At 43.8% G+C, this 27,622-nt stretch overlaps 1 protein-coding gene across 2 annotated transcripts in view; it reads right to left on the reverse strand.

Moving 5' to 3' along the window:
- UTP20 (UTP20 small subunit processome component) overlaps window positions 1–27,622 on the reverse strand; it is a 226,829-nt gene that overhangs the window by 139,207 nt on the left and 60,000 nt on the right. For both annotated transcript variants that reach the window (XM_030213822.1, XM_030213821.1), the window contains exons 22-26: window positions 24,248–24,439; window positions 8,124–8,214; window positions 5,428–5,513; window positions 3,468–3,593; window positions 2,637–2,803 (exon numbers count right to left, since the gene is read on the reverse strand). In XM_030213822.1, coding sequence (XP_030069682.1) covers window positions 2,637–2,803; window positions 3,468–3,593; window positions 5,428–5,513; window positions 8,124–8,214; window positions 24,248–24,439 — 662 coding nt within the window. The remainder of the gene's footprint in view (window positions 1–2,636; window positions 2,804–3,467; window positions 3,594–5,427; window positions 5,514–8,123; window positions 8,215–24,247; window positions 24,440–27,622) is intronic.

Here is a 27,622-nt window from a genome sequence, read left to right on the forward strand (position 1 = left end):
GAGAAGGACTCGATGCTGAAATTCAGCATTTTTTCCTTCGTGATCAGCACTGAAGGGTCGTCAAGTCGCAGGAGGAATGTGAACGATTACAGGAGGATCTTGCGAGACTGGGAGAATGGGCGTGCAAGTGGCAGATGAAGTTCAATGTTGACAAGTGCAAAGTGATGCATGTGGGTAAGAGGAACCCGAATTATAGCTACGTCTTGCAAGGTTCCGCGTTAGGAGTTACGGATCAAGAAAGGGATCTGGGTGTCGTCGTCGATGATACGCTGAAACCTTCTGCTCAGTGTGCTGCTGCGGCTAGGAAAGCAAATAGAATGTTGGGTGTTATTAGGAAGGGTATGGAGTCCAGGTGTGCGGATGTTATAATGCCGTTGTATCGCTCCATGGTGCGACCGCACCTGGAGTATTGTGTTCAGTACTGGTCTCCGTATCTCAAAAAAGATATAGTAGAATTGGAAAAGGTACAGCGAAGGGCGACGAAAATGATAGTGGGGATGGGACGACTTTCCTATGAAGAGAGGCTGAGAAGGCTAGGGCTTTTCAGCTTGGAGAAGAGACGGCTGAGGGGAGATATGATAGAAGTGTATAAAATAATGAGTGGAATGGATCGGGTGGATGTGAAGCGACTGTTCACGCTATCCAAAAATAATAGGACTAGAGGGCATGAGTTGAAGCTACAGTGTGGTAAATTTAAAACGAATCGGAGAAAATTTTTCTTCACCCAACGTGTAATTAGACTCTGGAATTCGTTGCCGGAGAACGTGGTACGGGCGGTTAGCTTGACGGAGTTTAAAAAGGGGTTAGATAGATTCCTAAAGGACAAGTCCATAGACCGCTATTAAATGGACTTGGAAAAATTCCGCATTTTTAGGTATAACTTGTCTGGAATGTTTTTACGTTTGGGGAGCGTGCCAGGTGCCCTTGACCTGGATTGGCCACTGTCGGTGACAGGATGCTGGGCTAGATGGACCTTTGGTCTTTCCCAGTATGGCACTACTTATGTACTTATGTTTTAAGGAGAATCTTCACTAAGAGCAGAATCAGAGGATATGCATACAGAAGACCTTCCGCCCTAATTTAAAAAGAAGACATTCAAGGCTAGCCTGCTGTGAGTCTTTAGCCTTGGAGTAGAACTAAGGGACTTTTCTGTTCAGAGGAAATGCAAAGAGATCTACTGCAGGTGTGCCCAAGGGAGAAAAATCATCTTCACTACCCTTGAGTCTAGAAACCGCTCATGTGTGTTTGGAGTACAAATTAGCTTGTCTTCCAGGACACCTGTCTTTCCCTTTCCGATATGTGGCTCTAAGGGTTATCACCTGAGAGATGGCCCAATTCCACATTCTAACAGCTTCCGAATGTAGGAGACAATGTTTTCTTTGATACATATTCTACCACTGTGCTACCATCAAAATATGCAAATCATGGGGGTGTTTTATTGTAACAGTAAGTGGAATAAAATATTTTAAAAAGTCTACCTATGACCAAAACAACACATTTTTTAAAGTGTTCCTCCATACTGATAGTTATAATCCATGGTACAGGAGAGAAGGAAGCGTCCAACACAACATAAAATGAACACACCGAGGGCCATTTTCGAAAGAAATGTCTAAGTTGGAATTTGGATGTCTTTGTAAAACGTCCAAATTTGGAGGCGGGGAAAAAGGTCATTTTTGAAAAAAGATGGACGTCCATTTTTCGTTTCGAAAATACCAAGGACATCCTTGGATTTGGACGTCTTTGACTTTCGGCGATTTCGAAACCAAAGACGCCCAAGTGTAAAACATCCAAATGCAAGCCATTTGGATGTGGGAGGAGCCAGCATTTTTAGTACACTGGTGCCCCTGACATACCAGGACAGCAATCAAACACCCTAGGGGGCACTGCAGTGGACTTCATAAAATGCTCCCAGGTACACAGCTCCCTTACCTTGTGTGCTGAGCCCTCAACACCCCCCCAAAACCCACAACTGTACACCACTACCATAGCCCTTATGGGTGAAGGGGGGCACCTATATGTGGGTACAGAAGGTTTGTAGTGGGTTTTGGAGGGCTCACAATTTCCTCCACAAATGTAATAGGCGGGGTGGGGGGGGGGGGGGTATGGGCCTGGGTCCACCTGTCTGAAGTGCACTGCACCCACTAAAACTGCTCCAGGGACCTGCATGGTCTGTCATGGACCTGCGCATGACATCCGAGGCTGGCATAGCGGCTGGCAAGTAATATTTTTTATGATGTGCTTTGAGAGTGGGAGGGGGTTAGTGACCACTGGGGGAGTAATGCGAGGTCATCTGCTCATTTTGGGCACCTTTTTGTGCCTTATTCGTAATAAAAACAGGTCTGGGTGAAAACATCCAAGTTTTAGTGCTGGACGTCCAAAATCGGGTTTCGATTATACCGATTTGGACGTCCAAGTGCTGATTTATGTCGCTTTCGGACGTCCATCTCTTTCGAAAATGAGCCTCACTGTGAACATGCCCCATCTCCCTACATCTAATTGTCTAGTTATATTTGGAAAGTTGCAAAACACAAAAAGAAAACATGGAAGCCTTATTCTGATGCACATATGATGTTATACATAATGCCTGTTTCACTAATTCAAAGACAGGTTAAAAAGCAGAATTTCAAATAGCATACCATTGCTGAAGTGCCTCACAGGTTCATACACCAGATCTAAGAACACCCTGATCTCCTCAGGAAGGGATCCGGCAAGGAATCGCAGAACAACCGCCATGCGGTTTCCTGCCGCTGACTTGCCCTTGCTCTTGCTGCCAGTTTTATTTCTCATTCGTCCATACAGAATCCTTTATAAAACAAAATAAAGATCTCTGATAAACCAAATTTGTGCACAGCTATTTTCTAACTATATTACAGCAATTTAACCAGTTTAAAATAGATTAAAGTTAGGGTGCTTTGTCTGAAGATATTTGCATTTTATGTGGCTGAAAATTTCTGAATGATCGTGAAGCAGAAGTCCGACTCTGTAAACACTATTCAAAGATGCTGACATTACAGCATCCCTATAGAGGAAAACAAAGTCAGCTCCGAGCTGTTTTTCTCTGGCTTCATCTACTGATAGGGGGATATAACCCACCTGTCTAGACTAAACTGGCACGGACAAAAAGGAACCTGGTTTCTGCAGGAAGTGAAAGGTTTTCTGATCATGAACGCTTAAAACAATACGCAAACACATTTTGAGGTTTGAGACATATATATCAAATTTAGGCGGTCCTTTAGTAACAGTGTGTGTCGTTAAATACCCCCATTAATGTTTTCTCAGCACACCCAAATTAGTATTTTTTTTAAATCACATTACCAGCATCCTCCTTTCTGATTTGCTAACAAACTATTTTGTTTTTGAATCAGGCCCAAATAAATAAAAACACAGCGATCAGCTGATGGGAACCAGAACAGACAAAACTGCTTCAGATTACCAAACTTCGTGAGAGCAGCGAGCATCCTCCATACCTCAAGACAACAGGAACAAGATCGGGTCTGTGTGCAACTTTCACAATTGTATTCTCCTCTGAAATGCTGAAATGGAGAAGCTCCTCTTTAAAGTTCTTGTCTTCCAGTAACCTTTCCAAGTTCTCCCTGTGAACCGTAAATTAATTTACTCAAGATCCAGTGAACTTAAATTATTTACTGTGTAGATGTAACTGTTTATTAAAGTAAAAATACAACAAAGAGTTTTGCTTTAAAAACAGGTAGCCAGAGATGGAATAAGAAAAGCTGCATTTTAACTGACTCACTGTCTAGTCTCAAATTATCGAGAAGCTAGTTGACGGAAAAGTACATAGATTTGTTTTCTGGGCTTCACTTGCCAGACACCTCTGAGATGTGTTCAACACCAGTTCACTCTGCCGGCTAGATTATTCATGCACAGTGTGGTACCTGCTCGAACCCTGGTATCACATGTGAACAGCTCACGTGTATGAAAAGATCACTGGGTCACGTCAAGTATAGTGCATGGCAAAGGGAAAAACAGATGTAGAGAAAGGTGTGGGGGGAGAGAGATACAAAAAGAGAACATGTAAAAGAACAATGCCTAACTATATAAATGTAAAAAAATAAATGTTCTGAAACCTGGGTATTATTACTCAAATACTTTTAGATAGAAATGTTATTAAACAGTTATCAAAAGCTATTTCATAAGTAAAAGAGCACTGAAATATTTGCTTTACTACAGTAAAGTGGAAATATTTATTTTATGGAAAGAGAAAAAGAGAAATGGGACTTGATATCAAACCTTTCTGTGGTTTTTGCAACAACATTCAAAGCAGTTTACGTAGTATATACTGGTACTTATTTGTACCTGGGGCAATGGAGGGTTATGTGACTTACCCAGAGTCACAAGGAGCTGTAGTGGGACTCAACCCTAGTTTCCCAGGATCAAAGTCTGCTGCACTAACCACTAGGCTACTCCTCCTCTAGCAACATTCCATGTAGAATCTCAAATAGTAGCAACAATCCATGTTCCACTGCACTAACCACTAGGCTACTCCTCCACTAGCAACATTCTATGTAGAATCTCAAATAGTAGCAACAATCCATGTTCCACTGCACTAACCACTAGGCTACTCCTCCTCTAGCAACATTCCATGTAGAATCTCAAATAGAAGCAACAATCCATGTTCCACTGCACTAACCACTAGGCTACTCCTCCACTAGCAACATTCTATGTAGAATCTCAAATAGTAGCAACAATCCATGTTCCACTGCACTAACCACTAGGCTACTCCTCCTCTAGCAACATTCCATGTAGAATCTCAAATAGAAGCAACAATCCATGTTCCACTGCACTAACCACTAGGCTACTCCTCCACTAGCAACATTCTATGTAGAATCTCAAATAGTAGCAACAATCCATGTTCCACTGCACTAACCACTAGGCTACTCCTCCTCTAGCAACATTCCATGTAGAATCTCAAATAGAAGCAACATTCCATGTAGAATCTCAAATAATAGCAACATTCCATGTTCCAGTGCACTAACCACTAGGCTACTCCTCCACTAGCAACATTCTATGTAGAATCTCAAATAGTAGCAAAATTCCATGTAGAATCTCAAATAGTAGCAACAATCCATGTTCCACTGCACTAACCACTGGGCTACTCCATCATTATCAACATTCCATCTAGAATCTCAAATAGGGAAAGGGAAATGGGACTTGATATACTGCCTTTCTGTGGTTTTTCCAACTACATTCAAAGTGGTTTACATAGTATGTACATATACTTATTTGTACCTGGGGCAATGGAGGGTTAGGTGACTTGCCCGGAGTCACAAGGAGCTGCAGTGGGAATTGAACCCAGCTCCCCAGGATCAAGGTCCACTGCACTAACTACTAGGCTACTCCTCCACTCCAAGGAAAATGAAATAACCAATCCACAGTGTAAAAGCTGTGCTAGTGAGCACTCCAGCTTACTTATAAGGCAGAAGATGCAGATGTCTGTAGCTCATTATGCAATCCAGGGCGATTCTTTGTACGTGCGCATCCTGATGGCAAAGCAGCTATAGAAATGATTGCAAGAGAAAGAGAAAACAAAGGTGTGAATGTACTGTGGATGACTTTATTCCAACATGACACAGAATAACTTTGTTAACATGCTCTTTCAATAAAAAACAAATTCAAGAGGGGGAGCTGCAACAGCAGTATGCATGTCCTTGGGGGGTACTTTAATATAGTAAGGGCAAGAACTACCAGGGCAAATCAACCAGGAACTGAGAGTAAAGGGTCTGCTCAGTGTTTTGGTGTCACGTTGCCAGACCACCAACGATAGATGCTTCATAAGCTTTCCAGGTCAGAGGGTAATCAAAAGTAGGAAAAGAAGAGACTGAAGGTCTACCAGCCAATTTTGGCCAGTTTTTAAATCATGGTTGCTAGCAACACTTTCCCCCCCAAAACTGTGGTACACAGGTGGATTAGAAACATCCCACAGTGATCCCATACCGAAAACTGCAGTTGTAACAATTTGTAACTGAAAAGTAGCATCCATTAAAGCAGACAAATTCGAAACAGCTTCAGTCCATTTATTGATTTATGTATTAAACTAGACTTTGAGCCCGTAAAAACGGGCTATTATAGGAAGGGGGGGTTGAAAGGCCCGCCCCCACCGCCGAGTTCGCCGCTGCCCCTCCCCCTCCGAGTTCGCGCCCCCACCACCGAGCCGTCACCACCCACCTTCCACCCGGCCGGGCCCTCGCTCCGCTATTGAAACAGCGAGGGTCCGGGAACGCAGCACTGAGCTCTGCTGAGCTGCCGACGTCGGCCTTCGTTCTTCTTCTCTGCCTGCAGCTGCCTGTCCCGCCCTCGTGTGACGTAATGTCGTCGAGGGCGGGACAGAGGCAGAGAAGAAGAAGGAAGGGCGATGTCGGCAGCTCAGCAGAGCTCAGTGCTGCGTTCCCGGACCCTCGCTGTTTCAATAGTGGAGCGAGGGCCCGACCGGGTAGAAGGTGGGTGGCGGCGGCGACTCGGGTGGGGGGACCGTTAGACGGCGGTGTCCCTCCCTCAGCAATGCGCAGTACAGACCCTCTGTGTTCCGCCCCCCGTCATCACATATTGACGTGGGGGCGGGGCAGAGGTCTCTACTGCGCATTTGCGAGTGAGTACGGTCACTCGCCGTTTATATGTTTGATAGGCCTGGCATACTGTAAAATGCAAGACAGTACCACGAGGCAATTTACAATAAAATAAAAAATCCAGACTTGGAAAGTCAGAGGGGTATGGGAGAATGAGTGAGAGTTGTAAAAGCTCTGCAGGTAAAGGAAACATTTAACCCATCTCATGAAGACAAAAGCATCTCTTTTGACTCCTTCAGAGACCCTATTTCTCATTGTCAGCAGCATTACAGAGTCAAAAACGATAAAATAGCTCAAGAAATGTGCCGGGGTAGAAACATCCTTCTACACAGGAACCTAGACCTGAGCCTTCTGAGCCAAAGCAGGCTACCCACTCCTTGAATCCTACCAGATTGAATTCCAAATTCTCTTTGCTCTGCATATTCGCAAATATTTAACAGGATTCAAAACTCTGTTACCTTCATCTTGTCATAAAACTTTTGTAGAAAATCAACTTTGTAAAATGTCCTTCCTTTGGCCTGTGCAATGCAATTCAAGCTTTTTATTTCTGCTTTAGGTTGGATTTGGATATTAGTTTTAAATGATTGCCTTGCCATATTTGAGCATAAGGACAGTTTTTATGTATTTTTTTTTACGGAATATTTATATACCACATTAGCTGTGAAGTTCAGTGTGGCTCACAAAATTAAAAACATCCAGATAAATAAAACAACAAGTGGACGAAATCCAGTACCCAGGAAGATTGCAGCATAGCCGTAACATCTCACTGTGTGGGTAGAAACTTTCAGAATAAAAAAAGAGAGATTTAAAAAATTTTCAGAATAAACCATAACTACACCAAGGGATCTGACGTCCACCATTTAGGAGCCTAATATGACAAACATGCTGAATGTAAAGATTTATATACAATTTTCCTACAGTTGGGAAAATGAAGGGTCAAGAAATTCCTAGGTTGTACAAATGCATTCCTACCTGCCATGTGGATAAAACCTTGCGGTGCCATGCCGTATTGAAAAAATAAACACATACAGCTTAAAATCCAGCATGCCTCAACTGGTAACCAGTTACAGCTCAGGTATAAGAAGGCTTACAACTAACTGACTAAAATGACCTACTGCATTAATGTGTTCCATTTACCTCAGCTCCCATATTATACAGTGGTACCTACGTATTAAAGCATTGTACAGTTTTGTAAACCAGGCCCCTAAGCTTGTACTTGAGGTAACAGAGGATGAAGTAGGAGAAGTGGGATTTGAACCCTGGCTTCCCTGGTTCCTAGCCCACTGCTCTTACCACTAGACCACTTTACTCCCCGAGTAGCAGAGAAAAAAAAAAAGTGGGTGACTTCTGGTTACAGTCCTAAAACTGTATTTCATAGGAGAATGACAGATTAAATTAGGTACCTTACAGTATATTACAATCAATTCTACTTTTAGCCAAAAAAAAAAAAAAACAATGCAAAAGGATATCTGGAATTCCAGTAAATCGCAAAAAGATAGCTATTTCCAGAGCTGAAAAAAAGTCATTAAATGTATTGTTTACCTGAGTGTAAAGCTCGTGCAGCTGTGGTTCCAGATATAGAGCCCGCGGGTTTGAAAACTTGGAGAAAACCTTTATGTGGGCGATCAGCTGCCTTCAAAACAGACAGAGACAATTAACTTTTTACAGATGTGGAGGCCAAAGCTTTTCCATATTTCAAGGTTACTAGTATAGCCATACTGTAAATACAGGTAGATCAACTGTCATTTTATGACCGTCGACTAGGAAAACATATCAGCAACCTAGAGCTCTTGCTTAACAAACACTGAAACCCTAAGTAGGGGAGCGTTGAGGCACCTTTGTACATGCTAGAGTTAAGTGGGAATGGAAATTAGAGTCAGTTCATGCCTTTTTCAGTAGCACTTCAAGGTGAGTTCTATTTAGGTGCACTAGGTATTTCCCTGTGCTTGACGGATGTACAATCTAAATCTATATCCAGGGTTAAATGACTTGCCCAAGAACACAAAGAGCAGGAAGTAAGATTTGAACCTGGCTTCCTCTTTTATCCAGAAGAGCTCTGTAGTTACAAAAAAGGAGGGAAAACCTCTTTAGCTTTCTTTACAAGTGATCACCTGGAGTGCAACAAAGAAGGAGTGGAGGAGTGGCCTAGTGGTTAGGGTGGTGGACTTTGGTCCTGGGGAACTGAGGAACTGAGTTCGATTCCCACTTCAGACACAGGCAGTTCCTTGTGACTCTGAGCAAGTCAATTAACCCTCCATTGCCCCATGTAAGCCGCATTGAGCCTGCCATGAGTGGGAAAGCGCGGGGTACAAATGTAACAAAAATAAAATAGATACTATTGGAGATTCTACATGGAATGTTGCTACTATTGGAGATTCTACATAGAATGTTGCTACTATTGAGATTCTACATGGAATGTTAATGTTGCTATTCCACTAGCAACATTCCATGTAGAAGGCTGCGCAGGCTTCTGTTTCTGTGAGTCTGACGTCCTGCACGTACGTGCAGGACGTCAGACTCACAGAAGCAGAAGCCTGCGCGGCCACATTGGTGATCTGCAAGGGCTGACTTCTATATGGAATGTTGCTAGTGGAATAGCAACATTCCATGTAGAATCTCAAATAGTAGCAACAGTGGAGGAGTGGCCTAGTGGTTAGGGTGGTGGACTTTGGTCCTGAGGAACTGAGTTCAATTCCCAATTCAGGCACAGGCAGCTCCTTGTGACTCTGGGCAAGTCACTTAACCCTTCATTGCCCCATGTAAGCCGCATTGAGCCTTCCATGAGTGGGAAAGCGCAGGGTACAAATGTAACAAAAATAAAATAGATACTATTGGATATTCTACATGGAATGTTGCTACTATTGGAGATTCTACATAGAATGTTGCTACTATTGAGATTCTACATGGAATGTTAATGTTGCTATTCCACTAGCAACATTCCATGTAGAAGGCTGCGCAGGCTTCTGTTTCTGTGAGTCTGACGTCCTGCACGTACGTGCAGGACGTCAGACTCACAGAAGCAGAAGCCTGCGCGGCCACATTGGTGATCTGCAAGGGCTGACTTCTATATGGAATGTTGCTAGTGGAATAGCAACATTCCATGTAGAATCTCAAATAGTAGCAACAGTGGAGGAGTGGCCTAGTGGTTAGGGTGGTGGACTCTGGTCCTGGGGAACTGAGTTTGATTCCCACTTCAGGCACAGGCAGCTCCTTGTGACTCTGGGCAAGTCACTTAACCCTCCATTGCCCCATGTAAGCCGCATTGAGCCTGCCATGAGTGGGAAAGCGCGGGGTACAAATGTAACAAAAATAAAATAAAAAATAACAAGAAGCTAAGTCAAACGTTATCACACTGTCCTGCAAGGTTTCCGTTTACATGTGAGATTAACATTTGTGTTATCCAAAAACATATAGGTCAGTGTTTACTAATTTTAAACACACAAATTCCCAGGAATTCATTTAAGAAGGAAGAAAATGTCTTTCACTGTCTCTCCGTCTTGGGTACCCCATCCCCCCATGTCAGGTAGGTTAAGGCCCTTATTTTTGAAGAATCACCACATGTAAAAAATTGCAGCATGCAAATGTCTGAAGAGACTTAGTTGAAAACATGGGCCTTTCACATATAGGGAAGCTGAGGTCTAGATGGCAAAGGAACGTGGAGCGAGTGAGCCTACAATACGGAAGTGCTTTCCCTGTTTCACATGGGGAATCCATGTCTGCACTGAGTAGCCAAGACTTTGAAACTTACACCTGCACAGAGGCATATCTTAAGTGCCTACTGCAGGAGCTGCTGTAAATACCAACATCTGGGGTCTCCCACATTGTCAGTTCTCACCCACCCTGTCAATTAAGCCTCCCACACTGATGTCACCTCACCCACCCTTATAGCCCCCCAATGCAACATTCGACTATTGCCCCAGCATGGCACAGATTCCCCCTCCCCCAAATAAGCCCCTGTCAAGGCACAGAAGCCACCTTCAGGGGCCCCCCTCCCAGCGGAGGAGGCCCCCACGTGGCAACATCACCCCAGGTTAATTTTCCGTCCTCCAAAGCCTAAGCTCCTCAAACACAGAAACTCCAGCAAGAACCCAACTCCCAACCCAATCCCCAGGTGTACTGAGAGTTCCTGGTGTCTAATTGGGTGGAAGCAACATTCATTTGCTCCCAACATCCAGTCTCCAGCTCATCAAAATGCAGTACCATTAGAAATCTTGGTGACACCTGGGTAAGACTGGGGAAGGGAGGGCTATGTATGAGGTCCCTGAGCCTGGAGGAGAGAGTGTTAACATGGGGAAGGGGTGGGGGGGCTGCCACTTGTCAGGCTCTTACCCACACATGGGGGCCTCTTGGGGAAGGGAGGGACTGAGCCACATTGCAGGGGTTACTTGGGGAGGGAGTCAGTTGTGATGGGAGTAGGTTGGGGAGAGGCTGTTCTGCAATGGGGAGGTTGCTATAAGGGGGTTGAGAACTGCCTATTGGGGGTGTGGGAGGCTCCCAATGCTAGGATCAGAGCCCTCTGCAAAGGGAGAGTGATTTTAGAAAGTTGCTTCCACATCTGCTTAAGAGGGAGCAATATATGTTTCTTTTCCTCCTCATGCCTCTTTCTAAAATCACTGCTTCCTCTGGAGGGACTTTGACGTCCCACACCTATTTTATAAGACTCTACATCTGGCAGAGCCTCTTGTAAAAACACATCTATTTTATAAAAGACTCTACATCTGGCAGAGCCTCTTGTAGAAATAGGATAGGAATTCCTCAAGTCCTGACTCGGTGAATTCTCCTCTCCACGTTCTAGCTAAAACCTGCCTCCTTGTATACTGTGAGCAAATAAATCAGTGAGTTTTTGCTTGTCACGATGTCTATGGATGCCAACCATTTCCATACAAAGCTGAATTTCTCTAAAGGTGGATCCCCATACAACAGAGATGTGGTAGCCATCTCTCAGAAACAGTGTATGTCCCAACAGATACAAGCAAAAACTCACAACCAGATCAGATTCACACCAACTGTTTAGGATAACCCCAACCCAACAGTGAATCACAGCATAAACATTTCCAACTTTTCTTGATAAAAAAAAAGGGGGGGGGGGGGGGTAGGAAAATGACCTCATAAGACTTGTGGCAAAACTGGCAGCAATTAGAAATGCCATATGCACAGTTGAAAAATTATTAATCATCGGTCAAAAAACCTTCCCCTTCAAAATCTTGTGAAACGTGTACAAAACTTAAATCAAAATTCCAACTGTGTCATATAAGCTGAATCACTTATAAGAAAATATCTTCTCCTTGATGGTCACTCAATTCAGACAGGACTAAATTGATCTTGACAGGACCTTCACTGATTTTTCTTTAGTCCTGTCTAAAATGAGCGACCGTCAACGAGAACAAGATATTTTCTTATAAGATACCTGATTCAGCTTATATGACACAATTGGAATTTTGATTTAAGTTTTGTACACGTTTCACAAGATTTTGAAGGGGGAGGTTTCTGACCAATGATTAATAATTTTTCAACCTTGTGCATATGGTATTGTTAACTGTTGCCGATTTTGCAAGAAGTTCTTATAAAATCTTCCCCCTTCTCCTTTTTTTTTTTTTTTACTTAAAAGTAATTTATCAAGAAAAGTTGGAAATGTTTATGCTGTGATTCAACAGATACAAGCAAACAGCTGGCTCATTGCACAACTTACCAGAGAAGCACAGGCACATGGCAAATTGCCACGACCTTCAAAGTAACATAGTACATGACAGCAGAAAAACATCAATTGTTCTAGCCAGTATGCTCACAATGTCAAAGATATTATCCCAGCTGCCAGCCATCAGTGGCACAGTTATAAAGAGAAGTTAAGAATTAGGCTTTGAAAGCTCATTTATTACTACAGTTCCCGGAAGAATGATATTTATCTGAATGGCTCAATATTTCACAATAGTAGCGTCAAAGACTATACAGTTAGGAAAAGAAAAAACAAAACCTGCCATCATAAGCTCATACTACAACATTCAGAAGGAAAAACTAAACCTCACTTTACAAGAGGGTGTCAAGTAGAAAATCAGTGGTTACACTTAACAAGTAGGATCTTATGAATGTTCTACCCCATCCTCTATGATCACTAAGAAGACTGATGTAAGTGTAGGAGACCCACTAGCGTTTTCTAACACTGGCAGACAATACAGAGCAGGCTTTACTGTTCTTACAGCAAGACAACAGGTCTGTGATGCTAGGGATCAGAGGAGAGGGCAGAGGAAGATAATGCAGAAAGAAACCTCCATGACCAGCATCTGCCTAACACTGGTGCCACAGCCGGTAATATTATACAGAGAGTAGAGGGGTTTTTAAAAAATATTTTTTTAAAAGAGGTGAATAATTACAATTCGATATTAGTGATCCAATTAAACTGAGGCAAAACAACGTCCCTAGTTTTTTTTTTCAGGGGATGGGAGGATTTAGGGCTTCCGTTATATTCACTCACTTTACATTCTTGCTAAAACCTGAGCATGAACTGTGTTCCAAAAAGAAATAGCCCCTTTCTTCAACCTGGAAATCCCTGGACAGGGCTTCACCTTTACGAAACTGTGGCTGTGTCAATGGAAAACTGGCCAATTTCCAAATTGGCCTTTTCTACTCACATCAGCACACTTTATCATTTACTACACAGCCAGAAAAGTTAACAGTGATTTCTCAGAACTAAACAAGGTCACAAAAGTGAAGGGAAAAGTGTTTTTGATGGAACTACTTAACAGCTACCAGTCAATCTCTGACACATTAGCTAACCCTATCAGCAAATCCAATTTTTCAGGGACATTCTGCAGCAGAGTAAAGTTGAAACCTGGCTACTAGAAAGAATTCTGTAATTATTACCAGATCGTGTAAATATGTAAGCCAGGGTTTGATAACAGGACTAAAATGTAAAAAAAAAAAAAAAAAAACACTGTAAGATTAACATCATTTGAGATGCAACCATAACCCACTACTCCTCAATCAGACCAGGTGGTAAGCCTGTGTGACTTGCTGTGACTCTTGGGGGCTTTTTTGGTAGATTTTATAACTATTAGCAGATCTATACTGTGCAATGCATCAAGAGGAGAAAGATTATGCAACACATGGCACTGTTAAGGGTACACATATCCTTTAAAAGGGAAAATTAGGTCTTACCTGGTAATTTCTGTTCCTTCAATCCCAAAGGATCAGTCCAGACAACAGGGTTATGCCCATCATTGACCAGCAGGTGGAAACAGACAGTACTCTTAAGCTGTGCTAAACACGGCCCTGTACAGCCAGCTCAAACCAGTGTTCGCTAGTCAAGCAGTAGCACAGTAACTGAGAACAAAAAAAAAAAAGAAACTCCTGCCCCTTACCACCATAACTACAACCACCAAGGGAACAAAAGAGCCTTGAACCAAGCAAACCAGAACTATGTACATCTTAGAAACAGCAGATCAGAAAAAAGAGAAGGAGGGGGGGGGGGGGGGGGGCTCTGGACTGATGCTTTGGGACTAAAGGAAAGTGAAGAAGTGAAGAAACTTACCTGTAGCAGGTATTCTCTGAGGATAGCAGGCCATATATTCTCACATGTGGGTGGCGTGTCCTGAGACACCTGGTTCAGAGCTTGTAAAAAGCTTTGTATAGCTTTAAGAAACCACACAGTGATCCCACCGCGTATGCGCAAATGCCTTCCTGCCACTGCAAGACTGCGGGACCACCAGTACAATAAAATAGCATAGAGACAACTCCAAGGGGAGGTGAGAGGGTACGCGAGAATATATGACCTAATGTCCTCGGAGAATACCTGCTACAGGTAATTATTTTCACTTTCGCCGAGGACAAGCAGATCAATAATTCTCACATGTGGGAATTCCTAGCTACCAGGCTCATTGAAAACAACAACAGTGGTTGATGGAACCTCGCAATGGTGAGGTCAAAACAGAGATTACCCTGAAACTATATACAAACTATATGAGAGTGCAGCCTGGAACAGAACAAAACGGGCCTGGAGGGGTGGAGTTGGATTCTAGACCCCAAACAAATTCTGCAGCACTGTCTGTCAAAACCGACTATCGCAACGGGTAACCAAGGCAATACTGAGATGTGAATGTGTGGTCTGAAGACCACGTTGCAGTCTTGCAAATTTCTTCAATGGAGGCTGACCTCAAGTGGGCTACTGACACTGCCATGGCTCTGACGTTGTGATCTGTGACATAACCTTCAAGAGTCAGCCCAGCCTGGACATAAGTGAAAGAAATGCAATCTGCCAGTCAATTGGAGATTGTGTGTTTCGCGATGGCGTCCCCCCCCCCCCCCCCCCCCACACACACACATCCTGTTTGGGTCAAAAGAAATAAAAAGCTGGGAGGACTTGTCTGAGGGGCCTGGTGCACTCCAAGTAAAAGGCTAATGCTCATTTGCAATCCAAGGTGTGCAGTGCGCTTGCTCCAGGATGGGCATGAGGTCTAGGAAAGAATGCAGAAAGACAATAGACTGGTTGAGATGGAATTCTGACACGACCTTAGGCAGGAACTTAGGGTGCATGTGGAGAACTACTCTGTTGTGATGAAACTTCATATAAGGTGCATCCACTACTAAAGCCTGAAGCTCACCAACTCTATGAGCTGAAGTAACAGCCACCAAAAAAATGATCTTCCAGGTCAAGTACTTCAGATGACAGGAATCAAGGGGCTCAAAAGGAGCTATCATCAGCTGAGTGAGAATGACGTTGAGGTCCAATGACAAAGGCTGAGGTTTGCCAAGGGGCTTTGTCAACAGCAAACCTCTCATGGAGCAAACAACTAGAGGCTGACCAGAGATGGGCTTACCCTCTACAAGGTGATAATAAGCACTAATTGCATCAAGGTGAACCCTTACGGAGTTGGTCTTAAGACCAGACTCAGAAAAGTGCAGAAGATATTCATAAATACATAAGTATTGCCATACTGGGACAGACCAAAGGTCCATCAAGCCCAGCATCCTGTTTCCAACAGTGGCCAATTCAGATCATAAATACCTGGCAAGATCCCCCAAAAAGTACAAAACATTTTATACTGCTTATCCCAGAAATTGTAGATTTTTCCCAAGTCCAATTTAATAATGGTCTATGGACTTTTCCTTTAGGAAGCTGTCCATAGGGTCTGTGTAGAGAAGGAAATAGGCAAATCTCCTTCATTTGAAAGAGCAACACCGCTAAGTGGAATCTTCCCTGGAAGCCAGTAAGACCCGGGAGACACCCTCTGACAGACCGAGAAAAGCAAATTCTAGGTTCTCAACATCCAGGCCGTGAGGGCTAAAGACTGGGATGTAGAAGAGACCCCTCATTCTGTGTGATGAGGGTCTGAAAGCACTCCAATCTCCACAGTTCTTCGGAGGACAACTCCAGAAGAAGAGGAAACCAGATCTGCCATGGCCAGTAAAATGCGATTAAGATCATGGTCCTATGGTCTTGCTTGAGTTTCAGCAAAGTCTTCCCCACAAGAGGGATGGGAGGATATGCATACAGAAGGCCCATCCCCCAATGCAGGAGAAAGGCATCAGACACTAGTCTATCATGAGCCTGAAGCATGGAACAGAACTGAGGGACTTTGTGATTCAGGAGAATGGCAAAGAGATCCACCAAGGGGGTGCCCCACACTCATAAGATCTTGCGGGCAACGCCCATGCTGAGAGACCACTCGTGAGGTTGCATAACGCTGCTCAATCTGTCAGCCAGACTGTTGTTTTTGCCCGCAAAACAAGTGGCTCGAAGGAACATGCCATGCTGGTGAGCCCAGCGCAATATCCTGTCAGCCTCCTGACACAGAAGGTGTGATCCAGTGCCCCCCTGCTTGTTGGTGTATTACACTGCAACCCGGTTGGCTGTTTGAATGAGTACAATTTGGTGAGTCAGCCAATCTCTGAAAGCCTTTAGAGCGTTCAAGATCACCAGGAGTTCCAGAAAATTGATCTGAAGACCCTGTTTCCAGGACTGACCAGGCTTCTTGAGTGTGAAGCCTATCCACATGAGCTCCCAACGCAGGAGAGATGCATCCATTGTCAGCAAATTTTGAGGCTGGGGAATTTGGAATGGGAGTCCCAGAGTCAAACTGAATCTAATGGTCTACCAGAACAGAGAGTGAACAAGGTCTGGGAACACTTGTATGACATCTTCTAGACGTCCCATGGCTTGGCACCACTGGGAGTCTAGGGTCCACTGGGCTGATCTCATGTGAAGGCATATCATGGGTGTCACATATACTGTGGAAGCCATGTGGCCCTGCAACCACAACATCTGTCGAACTGTGACCTACTGAAAGGCTCGAATCAGAGAAGCCAGGGCGGCTAGTGTGTCTGCTCTTGGTTCTGGGAGGAAGGCTCGAACCTTCTGCATATCGAGCTGTGCTCCAATGAACTCCAATCATTGAACAGTTTGAAGATGGGACGAGGTAATTTATAATGAACTCTAGTAGCTCTAAGCACTGAATAGTCCTCTGCATGCACTCCCGAGCACCGTACTCCAACGTGCTCTTCACCAGCCAATCGTTGAGATAAGGGAACACATGCACCCCCAGCCTGTGTAGCAATGCTGCGACTATTGCTAGGCATTTGGTAAAGACCCTTGGTGCTGATGCGAGGCCAAAAGGCAACATGCAGTACTGGAAGTGGTGCATTCCCAGCTGAAACCGAAGATACTTCTGGTGGGCTGGAAGAATCGGGATATGTGTATATGCGTCCTTTAAGTCCAGAGAGCATAACCAATCATGTTTCTGAATCATGGGATGAAGGGTGCCCAGGGAAACCATCCTAAATGTTTCTTTGACCAGGAATTTGTTCAGAACCCTTAGGTCTAGGATGGGATGCATCCCTCTGTCTTCTTTTGGATTAGGAAGTACCTGGAATAGAATACCCACTCTTCTTCTCCTGGTGGAACGGGTTCGCCCACATGGCCTTCAGAAGGGCGGAGAGTTCCTCTGCAAATACCTTCTCGTGCTGACAGCTGAAGTAGGCAATTTAGAGGTTTTTGAAACCAACCAGTTGGAGGTTATAAGGGGCCAGCTTTCATAGAAAAATCTCAGCCTCCCTCTGACCGGGAGGTCATATGGTATGGACACTTTGACCGCGGCTATGCTCTGCTGAAGTCAATCAAAAGCTCATCCCTTGCTTTTGCTGGGGAGCAGCAGGGGCCTTAGGCACACACTGTTGACGAGAACAAGCACACTGGGATTGTGACAGCAGGCTGGCGAGAGGGAAAGGCATATCCTGTGGGTAGTAGGCACCCTTCCCTGACTTACCAAAATACCTCCTGGATGAGGAGGCAGATGCAGAAGGAATCCGGTGGGAGAGAGAAGAGATGGTATCAGTATGTTTCTTGATTTGGTCAGTGACTTCCTCAACCTTCTTTTCATCCACCAACCTCTGCTGAACAGAATGTTCCAAATCAGAAACATGCAACCATGAGTCTGCACATTGCTATATTCTGAGCAGAGATCCTGGATGTCACGTCAAAAGTGTCATAGGCGCCCCTGGCCAAGAACTTATGACATGCCTTCTGCTGCTTGGACAACTGGTGTACCAACTCAGCCTGCTCCGGAGGGAGAGATTCTGCCAAGTCTAGCAACTTATGCACAGAGTCCTGCAAGTAGACGCTTGTAAAGAGCTGGTATGACTGAATGCAGGAAACGAGCATTGAAGCCTGGAACATCTTCCTCCCAAAGGAGTCCAAGGTTCTAGCTTCTCTGCCTGGAGGCACCAAGGCATAGTTCCTAGTACGCTTGGCCCTTTTGAGAGCAGATTCCACCACTATGGAATCGTGAGGCAACTGGGGCCTACTAAAACCAGGTGTACTGTGGATCCGGTACTGGGTGTCAATCTTCTTGGGCATGACAAGGATTGACAGAGGGAACCCCCACTTCTGATCAAGGACTTCCTTGAGTACCTCATGGAGAGGGACAGTCACAGCCTCCCTAGGAGGAGACGGATAGTCCAGGACCTTGAGAATCTTAGCCCTGGGCTTGTCCTCCACTTCTAAAGAAAATGGAATAGCCACAGCTATTTCCTTTACAAAAGATGGAAATGAAAGGCTCTCTCTCTGGAGACTCTCTCTTTTTAAGTGGAGGGGAGGGATGAGAGCTGTAGCCATAGGACTCGCCTCTGACTCCAATGAGCATTCCTCATCGGTGTTGGACAAAACTTCCGCATGAAGTGTCAAGACTGACCTTGCCTCAACGTAGAGGAACCATGTCCTTGAGAGAGGGCGTTGAGGAGCTGGCTCTTACCTCGACTCTAGCGAAGCTTCCTCCATCACCATCGAGGTGGTACCAGCCCGAGTGGCAGTCGACACCTGTACCGCATGCGACGCTGGCATCGGAGACAGCACCGTAGGCTGATGGCCGAGCAGGGCTGCAACGGGAGGTATGGCAGGCGCAAGCATCCCTGCTACCAACACACACCGTTGCATGAAGCCATCCAGCAGTTCAGGTAACAAGGCCTGGATATGCTCATCGAAGTCCAACATTGGGAAAAGCTGGCATGCTGGCCCAGAAACAGGTTTCAAAACCACTTAGGGTCGAGATAGGAGCTGGGTCTTGGCTGCTTCGAAACTGGTGCATTGGCATCTCTTGAATGGAGGGGGCACAAACATCCCGGCAGCTGATTCCCTTGACACCCCGGAGCCCCCAGCACTGTGCATCAAGCAAGACTGGTGCCGTTGCTTCTTAGCCTTCGCCCGCTCTGCACCGAGACTCTTTGGTACCAACAAAGACGACGTTGAATCATTACGTCACTTAGGGCAGGTCCAACACTGGCCTGTGCTGGGGGCCCTGTCCAGAAGCCGGCATCGAGACAGATGGAGACCCACTCGATGCACTACTGTTCCCAGCAGGTCTTGAAGCAGCCATGCCTGGGACCGATGCCCTCGATGCAGTCTTCAACGTCAATGCCGATGCCGCTGACCCTGGTGTCGATGCAAGCATCGAGGACTTGGACCTGGCTCCAAAAATATTTTCCCGCTGAGCATACTCAGACAGAGAATACAGTTAGCAGGGCTATGGTTGGGCCCTAAAAACTGAAAACACCAAGCATGGGTGTCTGCACCAGAGATGGTCTGACTGCACTGGGTACAGCACTTAAAGCCACTGAGAACTTTAGAGGACATGGATGGAAAAACTTCCACAGCGAAATCAAACGGCACGATGGTGCCGGAAACAGAGGAAAGGCATGAAGTGAAAAGAGACAGGAAAAACCTGGCCGGAGTCAAGGCCTAAACACGGCCTACTGACAGTAAAATAAAAGAAACTTTACAAAAAGGCAAAATGCCATCTTTGGGCAGAAGAAAAACAATATTCACAAAAATAGCCGAAAGGCACTAAAAAAGCTCTTTGACCAGGCGTGTGAAGAGACACCAGAAAAAACACAACCTCTCTTTACCTTAGTAAAAAAAAAAGTACTGCAGGAGACATGCCCTCAAAGTGGGCGGGAAGGCACTCACACATGCGTAGTGGAGTGTGTCTCGCACTCCACAAAGCACTGTTTTCAGCTTGTTAGAAGCTCCGGACTGGGCAACGTGGTGCCATGTTACCCACTTGTGAGAATAAATAGGCCTGCTTGTCCTTGGAGAATACATTTTTCCTGTGCCTCAATCTTGAATTTGCTCATAAAACCAGTCAGATGTGACCCTTGCCGCTGTGATTGCTGAGTTTACATCAAGTTTGAAACGCAAAATATAAATATAAAATATTTCCAGAAAGTCTAATGAAGCCTTTCATCACGCTCCCATGAGCATGAACTGTCAGGTCTTAAAGTCAGTGGACTTTTCACCAAACTCTAACCACTGAGTGACACTGCACTGTCCCTCGACACGTAACCGGAGCTGCTCAGTCAAGTCACGTATGAAGTCACCTCAATGGGACAGTCAATCTCTTTTCATACCAAAAGAAGTTAAAACATAGGGGCAATGTTTGATGTTGTGGATAAAGTGCTTTGCTCAGGCACGTTTCTTATTTGGGTACCTGCAAGCTAATTTTCAAAGGGAGACCACCCATAGGGCTTCCCTTTGAAAATTAGGTCCAGCAGAGTCTGTAGGTACTCTGTATCTCTCTTCTTGCAAGGATAAATTTGGCACAGGACAGTATATGCATACTTTTTACTCACTCATCGCCTTTTTCCTTGCAGCTAGGAGCAGCGTACATGCAGACACTGAGAAAAGGGCAATTTTCAGTCTGGGAAATTTAGCCATGCAACTGCTGAGCAAACTATCCTCCCTTTGCATGTTTTCCTAAGGAAAACTAAGGCATCATAATCACCTCTCTTTCCTCCAATTAGCACAACAATGTCAGGAGATCTAGCTAAGGAGGACTGGTTAAGAAGCTTTACTCAAATTTAACACAGCAACATAGAACATAATGACAGCTAAGGGCTGCAAAGACCATCTGATCTTTCCATCAACTTGCTCATGCAATGCCATAGACCCCAGCTCAAAGGCTTTCTCTTCACTGCTTCCATCTAAGGAACAATAGCCTTCTACCAACATGGAGCATTACTTCAGAAATGTGAGGATGTGCGGGGGGCCTCTTATTAAGGGGTCCTTTTACTAAGGTGAGCTAAAAAATGGGCTGCGCTAGTGTAGGAGCGTGTTTTGGGCGCGTGCAGATCCATTTTCAGCATGCCTGTAAAAAAGGCCTTTTAAAATTTTTGCCGCAAATGGACGTGCGTAGAGAATGACACGGGGATAAAATTTGTCCCCGCCACCGCGGGTTCTGTTTCCATCCCCACAGGCCCTGTCTCCGAAGATTCTGTCCCCATTCCCCCCCCCCATCCCCGTGGGCTCTGTTCTCACCTGCAGAAGCCTCGAACACTTATGATTTTATATTTAAATCTTTTTATTAAAGTATAAAATGGAACAATGTGCTGTGCAACTGTTGTGTATAAATTACAAACAGAAAACAAAAACAATAATGAGTAGCTATAATAAACTCTCCCACCACCACCCTCTACCCTTTCAACCCCAACAATAGCTAACTTCTACTACCCCAAGGAATCCTAATCCACCCTGTTAAAATGTCCAGGGGTACAAAATACAACCTGTTCTGTATGCCCTAGAGGGGAGAAATATGCCCTATGAAGCACTGTTATGATTTTTTAATCTGTGGATGAATAAGAAGTCATCAACAATCTCAGGATTCAGTCTAGCTCTCCTGTCTTCCACAGTCCCTCCTGCAATAGAAGATGTCTTCTTAGAAGATGTGCTAGTAGCAGAATGTACAGGACCCCCATGCAAATTTTGCTAGCTGTGGCCAGCATGTTTGCTTGTTTTTCCAAAAAATAAAAATATTGTTGACTGCATCAAACAAACATAAATAACAGTCCAGTTTATTAACAGGCTTCAAAGTATAAAGTTACACGACATCCTCACGGGCTCTGTCCCGATCCCCGCCACCGCGGAATCTGTCCCCGTCCCTGCAGGATCTGTCCCAGCTCCGTTCCTACGGGCTCTGTCCCCATCCTCATCCCCGCAGTTAACTACAGGTCCCCGTGTCATTCTCTAGACGCGAGGCAAAATAAAAATTGGCATGCATCCATTTTGAGTCTGAGATCTTACTGCCACCCACTGACTTAGCGGTAACGTCTCACGCAGTAACCGTCGGTAATTGTCTACACGCGTAGAATGACGATTACAGCCCGGTTTCCACCGCGTGCTGGAAAATAAAAATTATATTACAGCGCACGTAGTGGACATGCGTAAAAAACCAAATTACCACCCGGGCCACGTGGTAGCCGGGCGGTAACTCCGAATTGACGCACACTGGGCACGCATAGGATCCTACGCGGCTCTGTAAAAGGGCCCCTAAGGCTCTAATATACAATCAAAAGTCAGCTGGGGGAAGAAGGGGACCAACACCTTCCCAAAGACAGAGTAAGCACAGTGACAACAAATACTTCTGAATATTACTACTAGAAGGGAAACCGCATATTCTTTCAAAAAAATTCTATCAATTGATCCTGGTGCCTAATCGCCCCCTTCCATTCTCCCCCTTATACTTTATTATTGAATTCTTTATATATATATATTTTTTTTTATTACATTTGTACCCTGCGCTTTTTCCCACTCATGGCAGGCTCAATGTGGCAGGCAATGGAGGGTTAAGTGACTTGCCCAGAGTCAGAAGGAGCTGCCTGTGCCGGGAATCGAACTCAGTTCCTCAGTTCCCCAGGACCAAAGTCCACCACCCTAACCACTAGGCCACTCCTCCACTGTTGCTACTATTTGAGATTCTACATGGAATGTTGCTATTCCACTAACATCGGCCCTTGCAGATCACCAATGTGGCCGCGCAGGCTTCTGCTTCTGTGAGTCTGACGTCCTGCACGCGTCAGACTCACAGAAACAGAAGCCTGCGCAGCCTTCTACATGGAATGTTGCTAGTGGAATAGCAACATTCCATGTAGAATCTCCAATAGTAGCAACATTCCATGTAGAATCTCCAATAGTATCTATTTTATTTTTGTTACATTTGTACCCTGCACTTTCCCACTCATGGCAGGCTCAATGCGGCTTACATGGGGCAATGGAGGGTTAAGTGACTTGCCCAGAGTCACAAGGAGCTGCCTGTGCCTGAAGTGGGAATCGAACTCAGTTCCCCAGGACCAAAGTCCACCACCCTAACCACCAGGCCACTCCTCCACTCCATATATTTATGATTCTTTCCTTATTGATATGTGTGGGTTTATGTATTTTGTTTCATATTTTGTAATGACATTTTAGCATGTTAGCCACATTGAACTCTGAACTGTATGGGAAAATATGGGGTATAAATGTCATAAATACCTACAGAGAATGCCGATACAGTGAACTGGCCAAGCCTGTGAAAAATGTAGTATACATATCAGAACAAAAGATGCTTCTATTTGTATGGCGGGAAAATACTTCTATAACACAGAATCTATAAAACTGTGTAAAAAGGTGCCCATTTTATAAACCCAGGCCTTTATAAAATAGGCACCTAGAATACCCCTCCGCCCCAGTAGCACAGAAATTCTCACACAAAGTTACACATATGCACACATATGTTCATATTTAAAAGTACACATGTACTCCACAATTTTATCCCTGCTCTGCCCAAACACCACCTGCTCTCGTTGGCAGGCATACTTGTGCATGCATAAATCAGCCACGTAACAGCCACTATACACTGAAGATCCCTATACAGAAAGGGGATGGAATCAAAGCAAAACTTAAATAACCTTAGCACTTTAAACAGGGTATAGAGAGGGTGTAACCTGCACAGATCTGTAGGTACATCTCTGGCCACTCTTTTGGGCAGACTGAATAGACAATACACGCTTTTATCTACAATCATTTATTATTATTATTATTACCCCTTACTTACCCCTGCATCTGTTATGCCCCCTTCCCCTTCCTTGCCTATTCTTGTCTCTCACCATTTTCTCTTATTGTATTGTCATTTTTAATTCTCCTATGTAAGCCACATTGTGCCTGCGTGTGTGGGAAAATGTGGGGTAGAAATGTACTATAAATAAATAAATTATTAACATTTGTATAGCGCTACCAGACGCACACAGCGCTGAACACCTGATTATGTTAGTTTCCACATGCAAATCCTGTTTTACACAGTGAGAATGCCTTATACAATGACCCCATGGTGTTTGACAAGCTAGTGCTTTTACTGTTGGAAACTTTCACATACTTAGCTGCAGCTCTTCGAGTTTTCTTCTTCTGCAAGCCCTCGGTCTTTGATTCCTCTACTTCCGTGTCCTGCGCTTCTTCCTCTTCCATGCTCTCCTCCTTTTCTACCTCTTCACCAGTTTTTTCTGCTATTTTCTTATTTCTGAGATCCTGGGTTGGAGCTACCAGCAGATCAGCTGGATAGTATTCATTGCTATATAAAAGAGAGATGGAAAAAGCAGGCATCATAAACACCAATTCATAAACTTGTCCACAAAGAGCGCAATTTGGATGGTAGCTTTATTCGCCAACAGCTTCTGTTACCTGTCAAGCAGGGATAGTGTTTGAACAAAGCCTTAATGATCTTTTGTAATGCACACAAAATTAACTAGTTGGCATCTGCAAAACACTTGGGAGGCATGAGTTATTACACTGGAACTCCAAAAAGACATGCCCGTATGACAAAAACTGTTAGGATACACTGCTGATAAAAAAAAGAGAAAAAAAAAGTCTTGTTCCCCAAATTCCTGGCAATGTGCTCATTTCTCATTCTTTTGTGTCCCATGATGCTAAAAAGGACTCTGTGTATAATTAAAAAATATATATCTGTTGTACTGATGCCTTCGAATATTTGCTTACACATTTGAGTGAAGAAAGAACAGGATAGTTTGTGATAACTTTTTATCAGACCAGACAGAGAAGCAGATTTCCTGCAAATATTCTTAAGGCACATCAAAGTAAGAATATGTTTAAAAAAAAAAAAGGTTGATAAAAATAATTATAAAAGAAGGAATATTAATATATTGAAAACCAAACACAGTAATCATACTATATGACCAAAAGAACAAATCTTAGTACATTAATCTAAATTTATTGTTACCTCTTTTGTACAACGGAAGCAAGTTGTTTATGTATATTTGGGGCCCTTTAAAGACTGGGTATGCATATTTGTATATTTACTCATATATTTATTTGATCATTTCAGATTTTGTTATGTAGTATGGTCTCCCTAACTTGTTCTTTTATTCTTTTAGTTTTATTTATAATTTTATACCTCTGATGTACTCTCACGGATCAACACAGCCATGTTGGATAGAGAATGACACGGGGACAGTTTGTCTGTTCTTATCTGCAGAAGCCTCAAATAATTATGATATTTTTATTAAAGTATAAAAAGGAACAATATGCTGTGCAACTATTGTGTATAAATTACAAATAGAAAACAATAATAACAGCGAGCAGCTATAATAACCGTCCTCACCACCAGCCTCTACCCTTCCAACCCCAACAATAGCTGATTTCTACTACTCCAAGGAATCCTAATCCACCAGGTTAAAATGTCCAGGGGTACAAAATACAACCCGTTCTGTATGCCCTAGAGGGGAGAAATATGCCCTATGAAGCACAGTTATGATTTTTAAATCTGTGGATGAATAAGAAGTCATCAACAAATCTCAGGATTCAATCTAGCTCTCCTGTCTTCCACAGTCCTTCCTGCAATAGAAGGTGTCTTCTTAGAAGATGTGCTGGTAGCAGGATGTACAGGATCACCCATGCGAAGTTTGCTAGATTTGGCCAGCACGTTTGCTTGTCTTTCCAAAAAATAAAAATATTGTTCTCTGTATCACTCAAACATACATAACAATCCAGTTCATTAACAGGCTTCAAAGTAGAAAATGAGACGGGGACAAAGTTTGCCCCTTTCACCATGGGTTCTGTCCCCGTAAGCTTTGTCCCCGTCCTCATCCCCACGGTTACTGTGGGTCCCTCTCCCCGTGTTATTCTCTGTTAGGTTTATAGCATACGTTCTTAAGTTAAAATTCCTGGTATATAATACATTGTTTTATTATATTTTTTAAAATGATGTATTTATTCCTGCTTTGGTGTTGCAAGAACAGTGGTTGGTCTAATAAAAGGCTACAATTTGCTGTTTTGCCAATAAAACATTACAATTCTCAGATTAGCCCAACTCTCTCCCTAAATTCATTTCCATTGCAGAAAAGCCAATTTCTATTCATGTTGCCCACTCACCTTGCCCTCTAGTCTTTAAGTTGTTATTAATATGTAATTTATTTTTAAAAATCAAGCATGGTAGTGAAGATTGGAAGGTGGCCAATGCAATGCCGATTTTTAAAAAAAGGTTGCAGAAGTGATCTGGGAAATTACAGACCGGTGAGCCTGACGCTGGTGCTGGGCAAAATGGTAGAGATTATTATAAAGAACAAAATTACAGAGCATATTCAAAAGCATGGATTAATGAGTCAAAACCAACACGGATTTAGTGAAGGGAAACCTTGCTTCACCAATCTACTACATTTCTTTGAAGGGATGAACAAACATGTGGACAAAGATGAGCAGGTTGATATTGTGTATCTGGATTTTCAAAAGGCATCTTACAAAGTGCCTCATGAAAGACTCCAGAGGAAATTGGAGAGCATGGGATAGGATGGATTAAAAACTGGTTAAAAGAAAACAGAGAGTAGGGTTAAATGGTCAGTATTCTCAATGGAGAAGGGTAGATAGTGGGGTTCCCCAGGGGTCTGTGCTGGGATCACTGCTCTTTAATATATTTATAAATGATCTAGAGATGGGAGTAACTAGTGAGGTAATTAAATTTGATGACGACACAGTTATTCAAAGTTGTTATATCGCAAGAGGATTGTGAAAAATTACAAGAGCACCTTACGAAACTAGGAGCCTGGGCATCCAAATGGCAGATGACGTTTAATGTGGGCAAGTGCAAAGTGATACATGTGGGAAAGAGGAACCCAAACTACAGATATATGATGCAAGGTTTCACATTAGGAGTCACTGACCAGGAAAGGGATCTTGGTGTCATTGTTGATGATACTTTGAAACCCTCTGTTCAGTGTGCAGCGGCGGCTAAGAAAGCAAACAGAAGGATAGGCATGGAAAGGAATGGAAAACAAAAATGAGGACAATGTGTCTTTGTATCGCTCCATGGTGCGACTGTACTTCGAATACTGTGTGCAATTCTGGTCACCGCATCTCAAAAAAGATATAGTGGAATTAGAAAAGATACAGGGAAGAGTGATGAAAATGATAAAGGGGATAGGATGACTTCCCTATGAGGAAAGGCTAAAGCGTCTAGGGCTCTTCAGCTTGGAGAAAAGATGGCTGAGGGGAGATATGATAGAGATCTATAAAATAATGAGTGGAATGGGTACACGTGAATCACTTCTTTACTCTTTCCAAAAATACTAGGACTAGGGAGCAAGCAAAGGGAGCTACAACTCAACATGTAATTAAACTCTGGAATTCGTTGCTAGAGAATGTGGTAAAAGCAGTTAGCTTTGGTTTCGATAGCTTCCTAAAAGAAAAGTCCGTAAGCCATTATTAAGATGGACTTGGCGAAAATCCACTGCTTATTTCTAGG

The sequence above is a fragment of the Microcaecilia unicolor genome, chromosome 9, assembly GCF_901765095.1.
Source record: "Microcaecilia unicolor chromosome 9, aMicUni1.1, whole genome shotgun sequence".
Taxonomy (NCBI): Eukaryota; Metazoa; Chordata; class Amphibia; order Gymnophiona; family Siphonopidae; genus Microcaecilia; species Microcaecilia unicolor.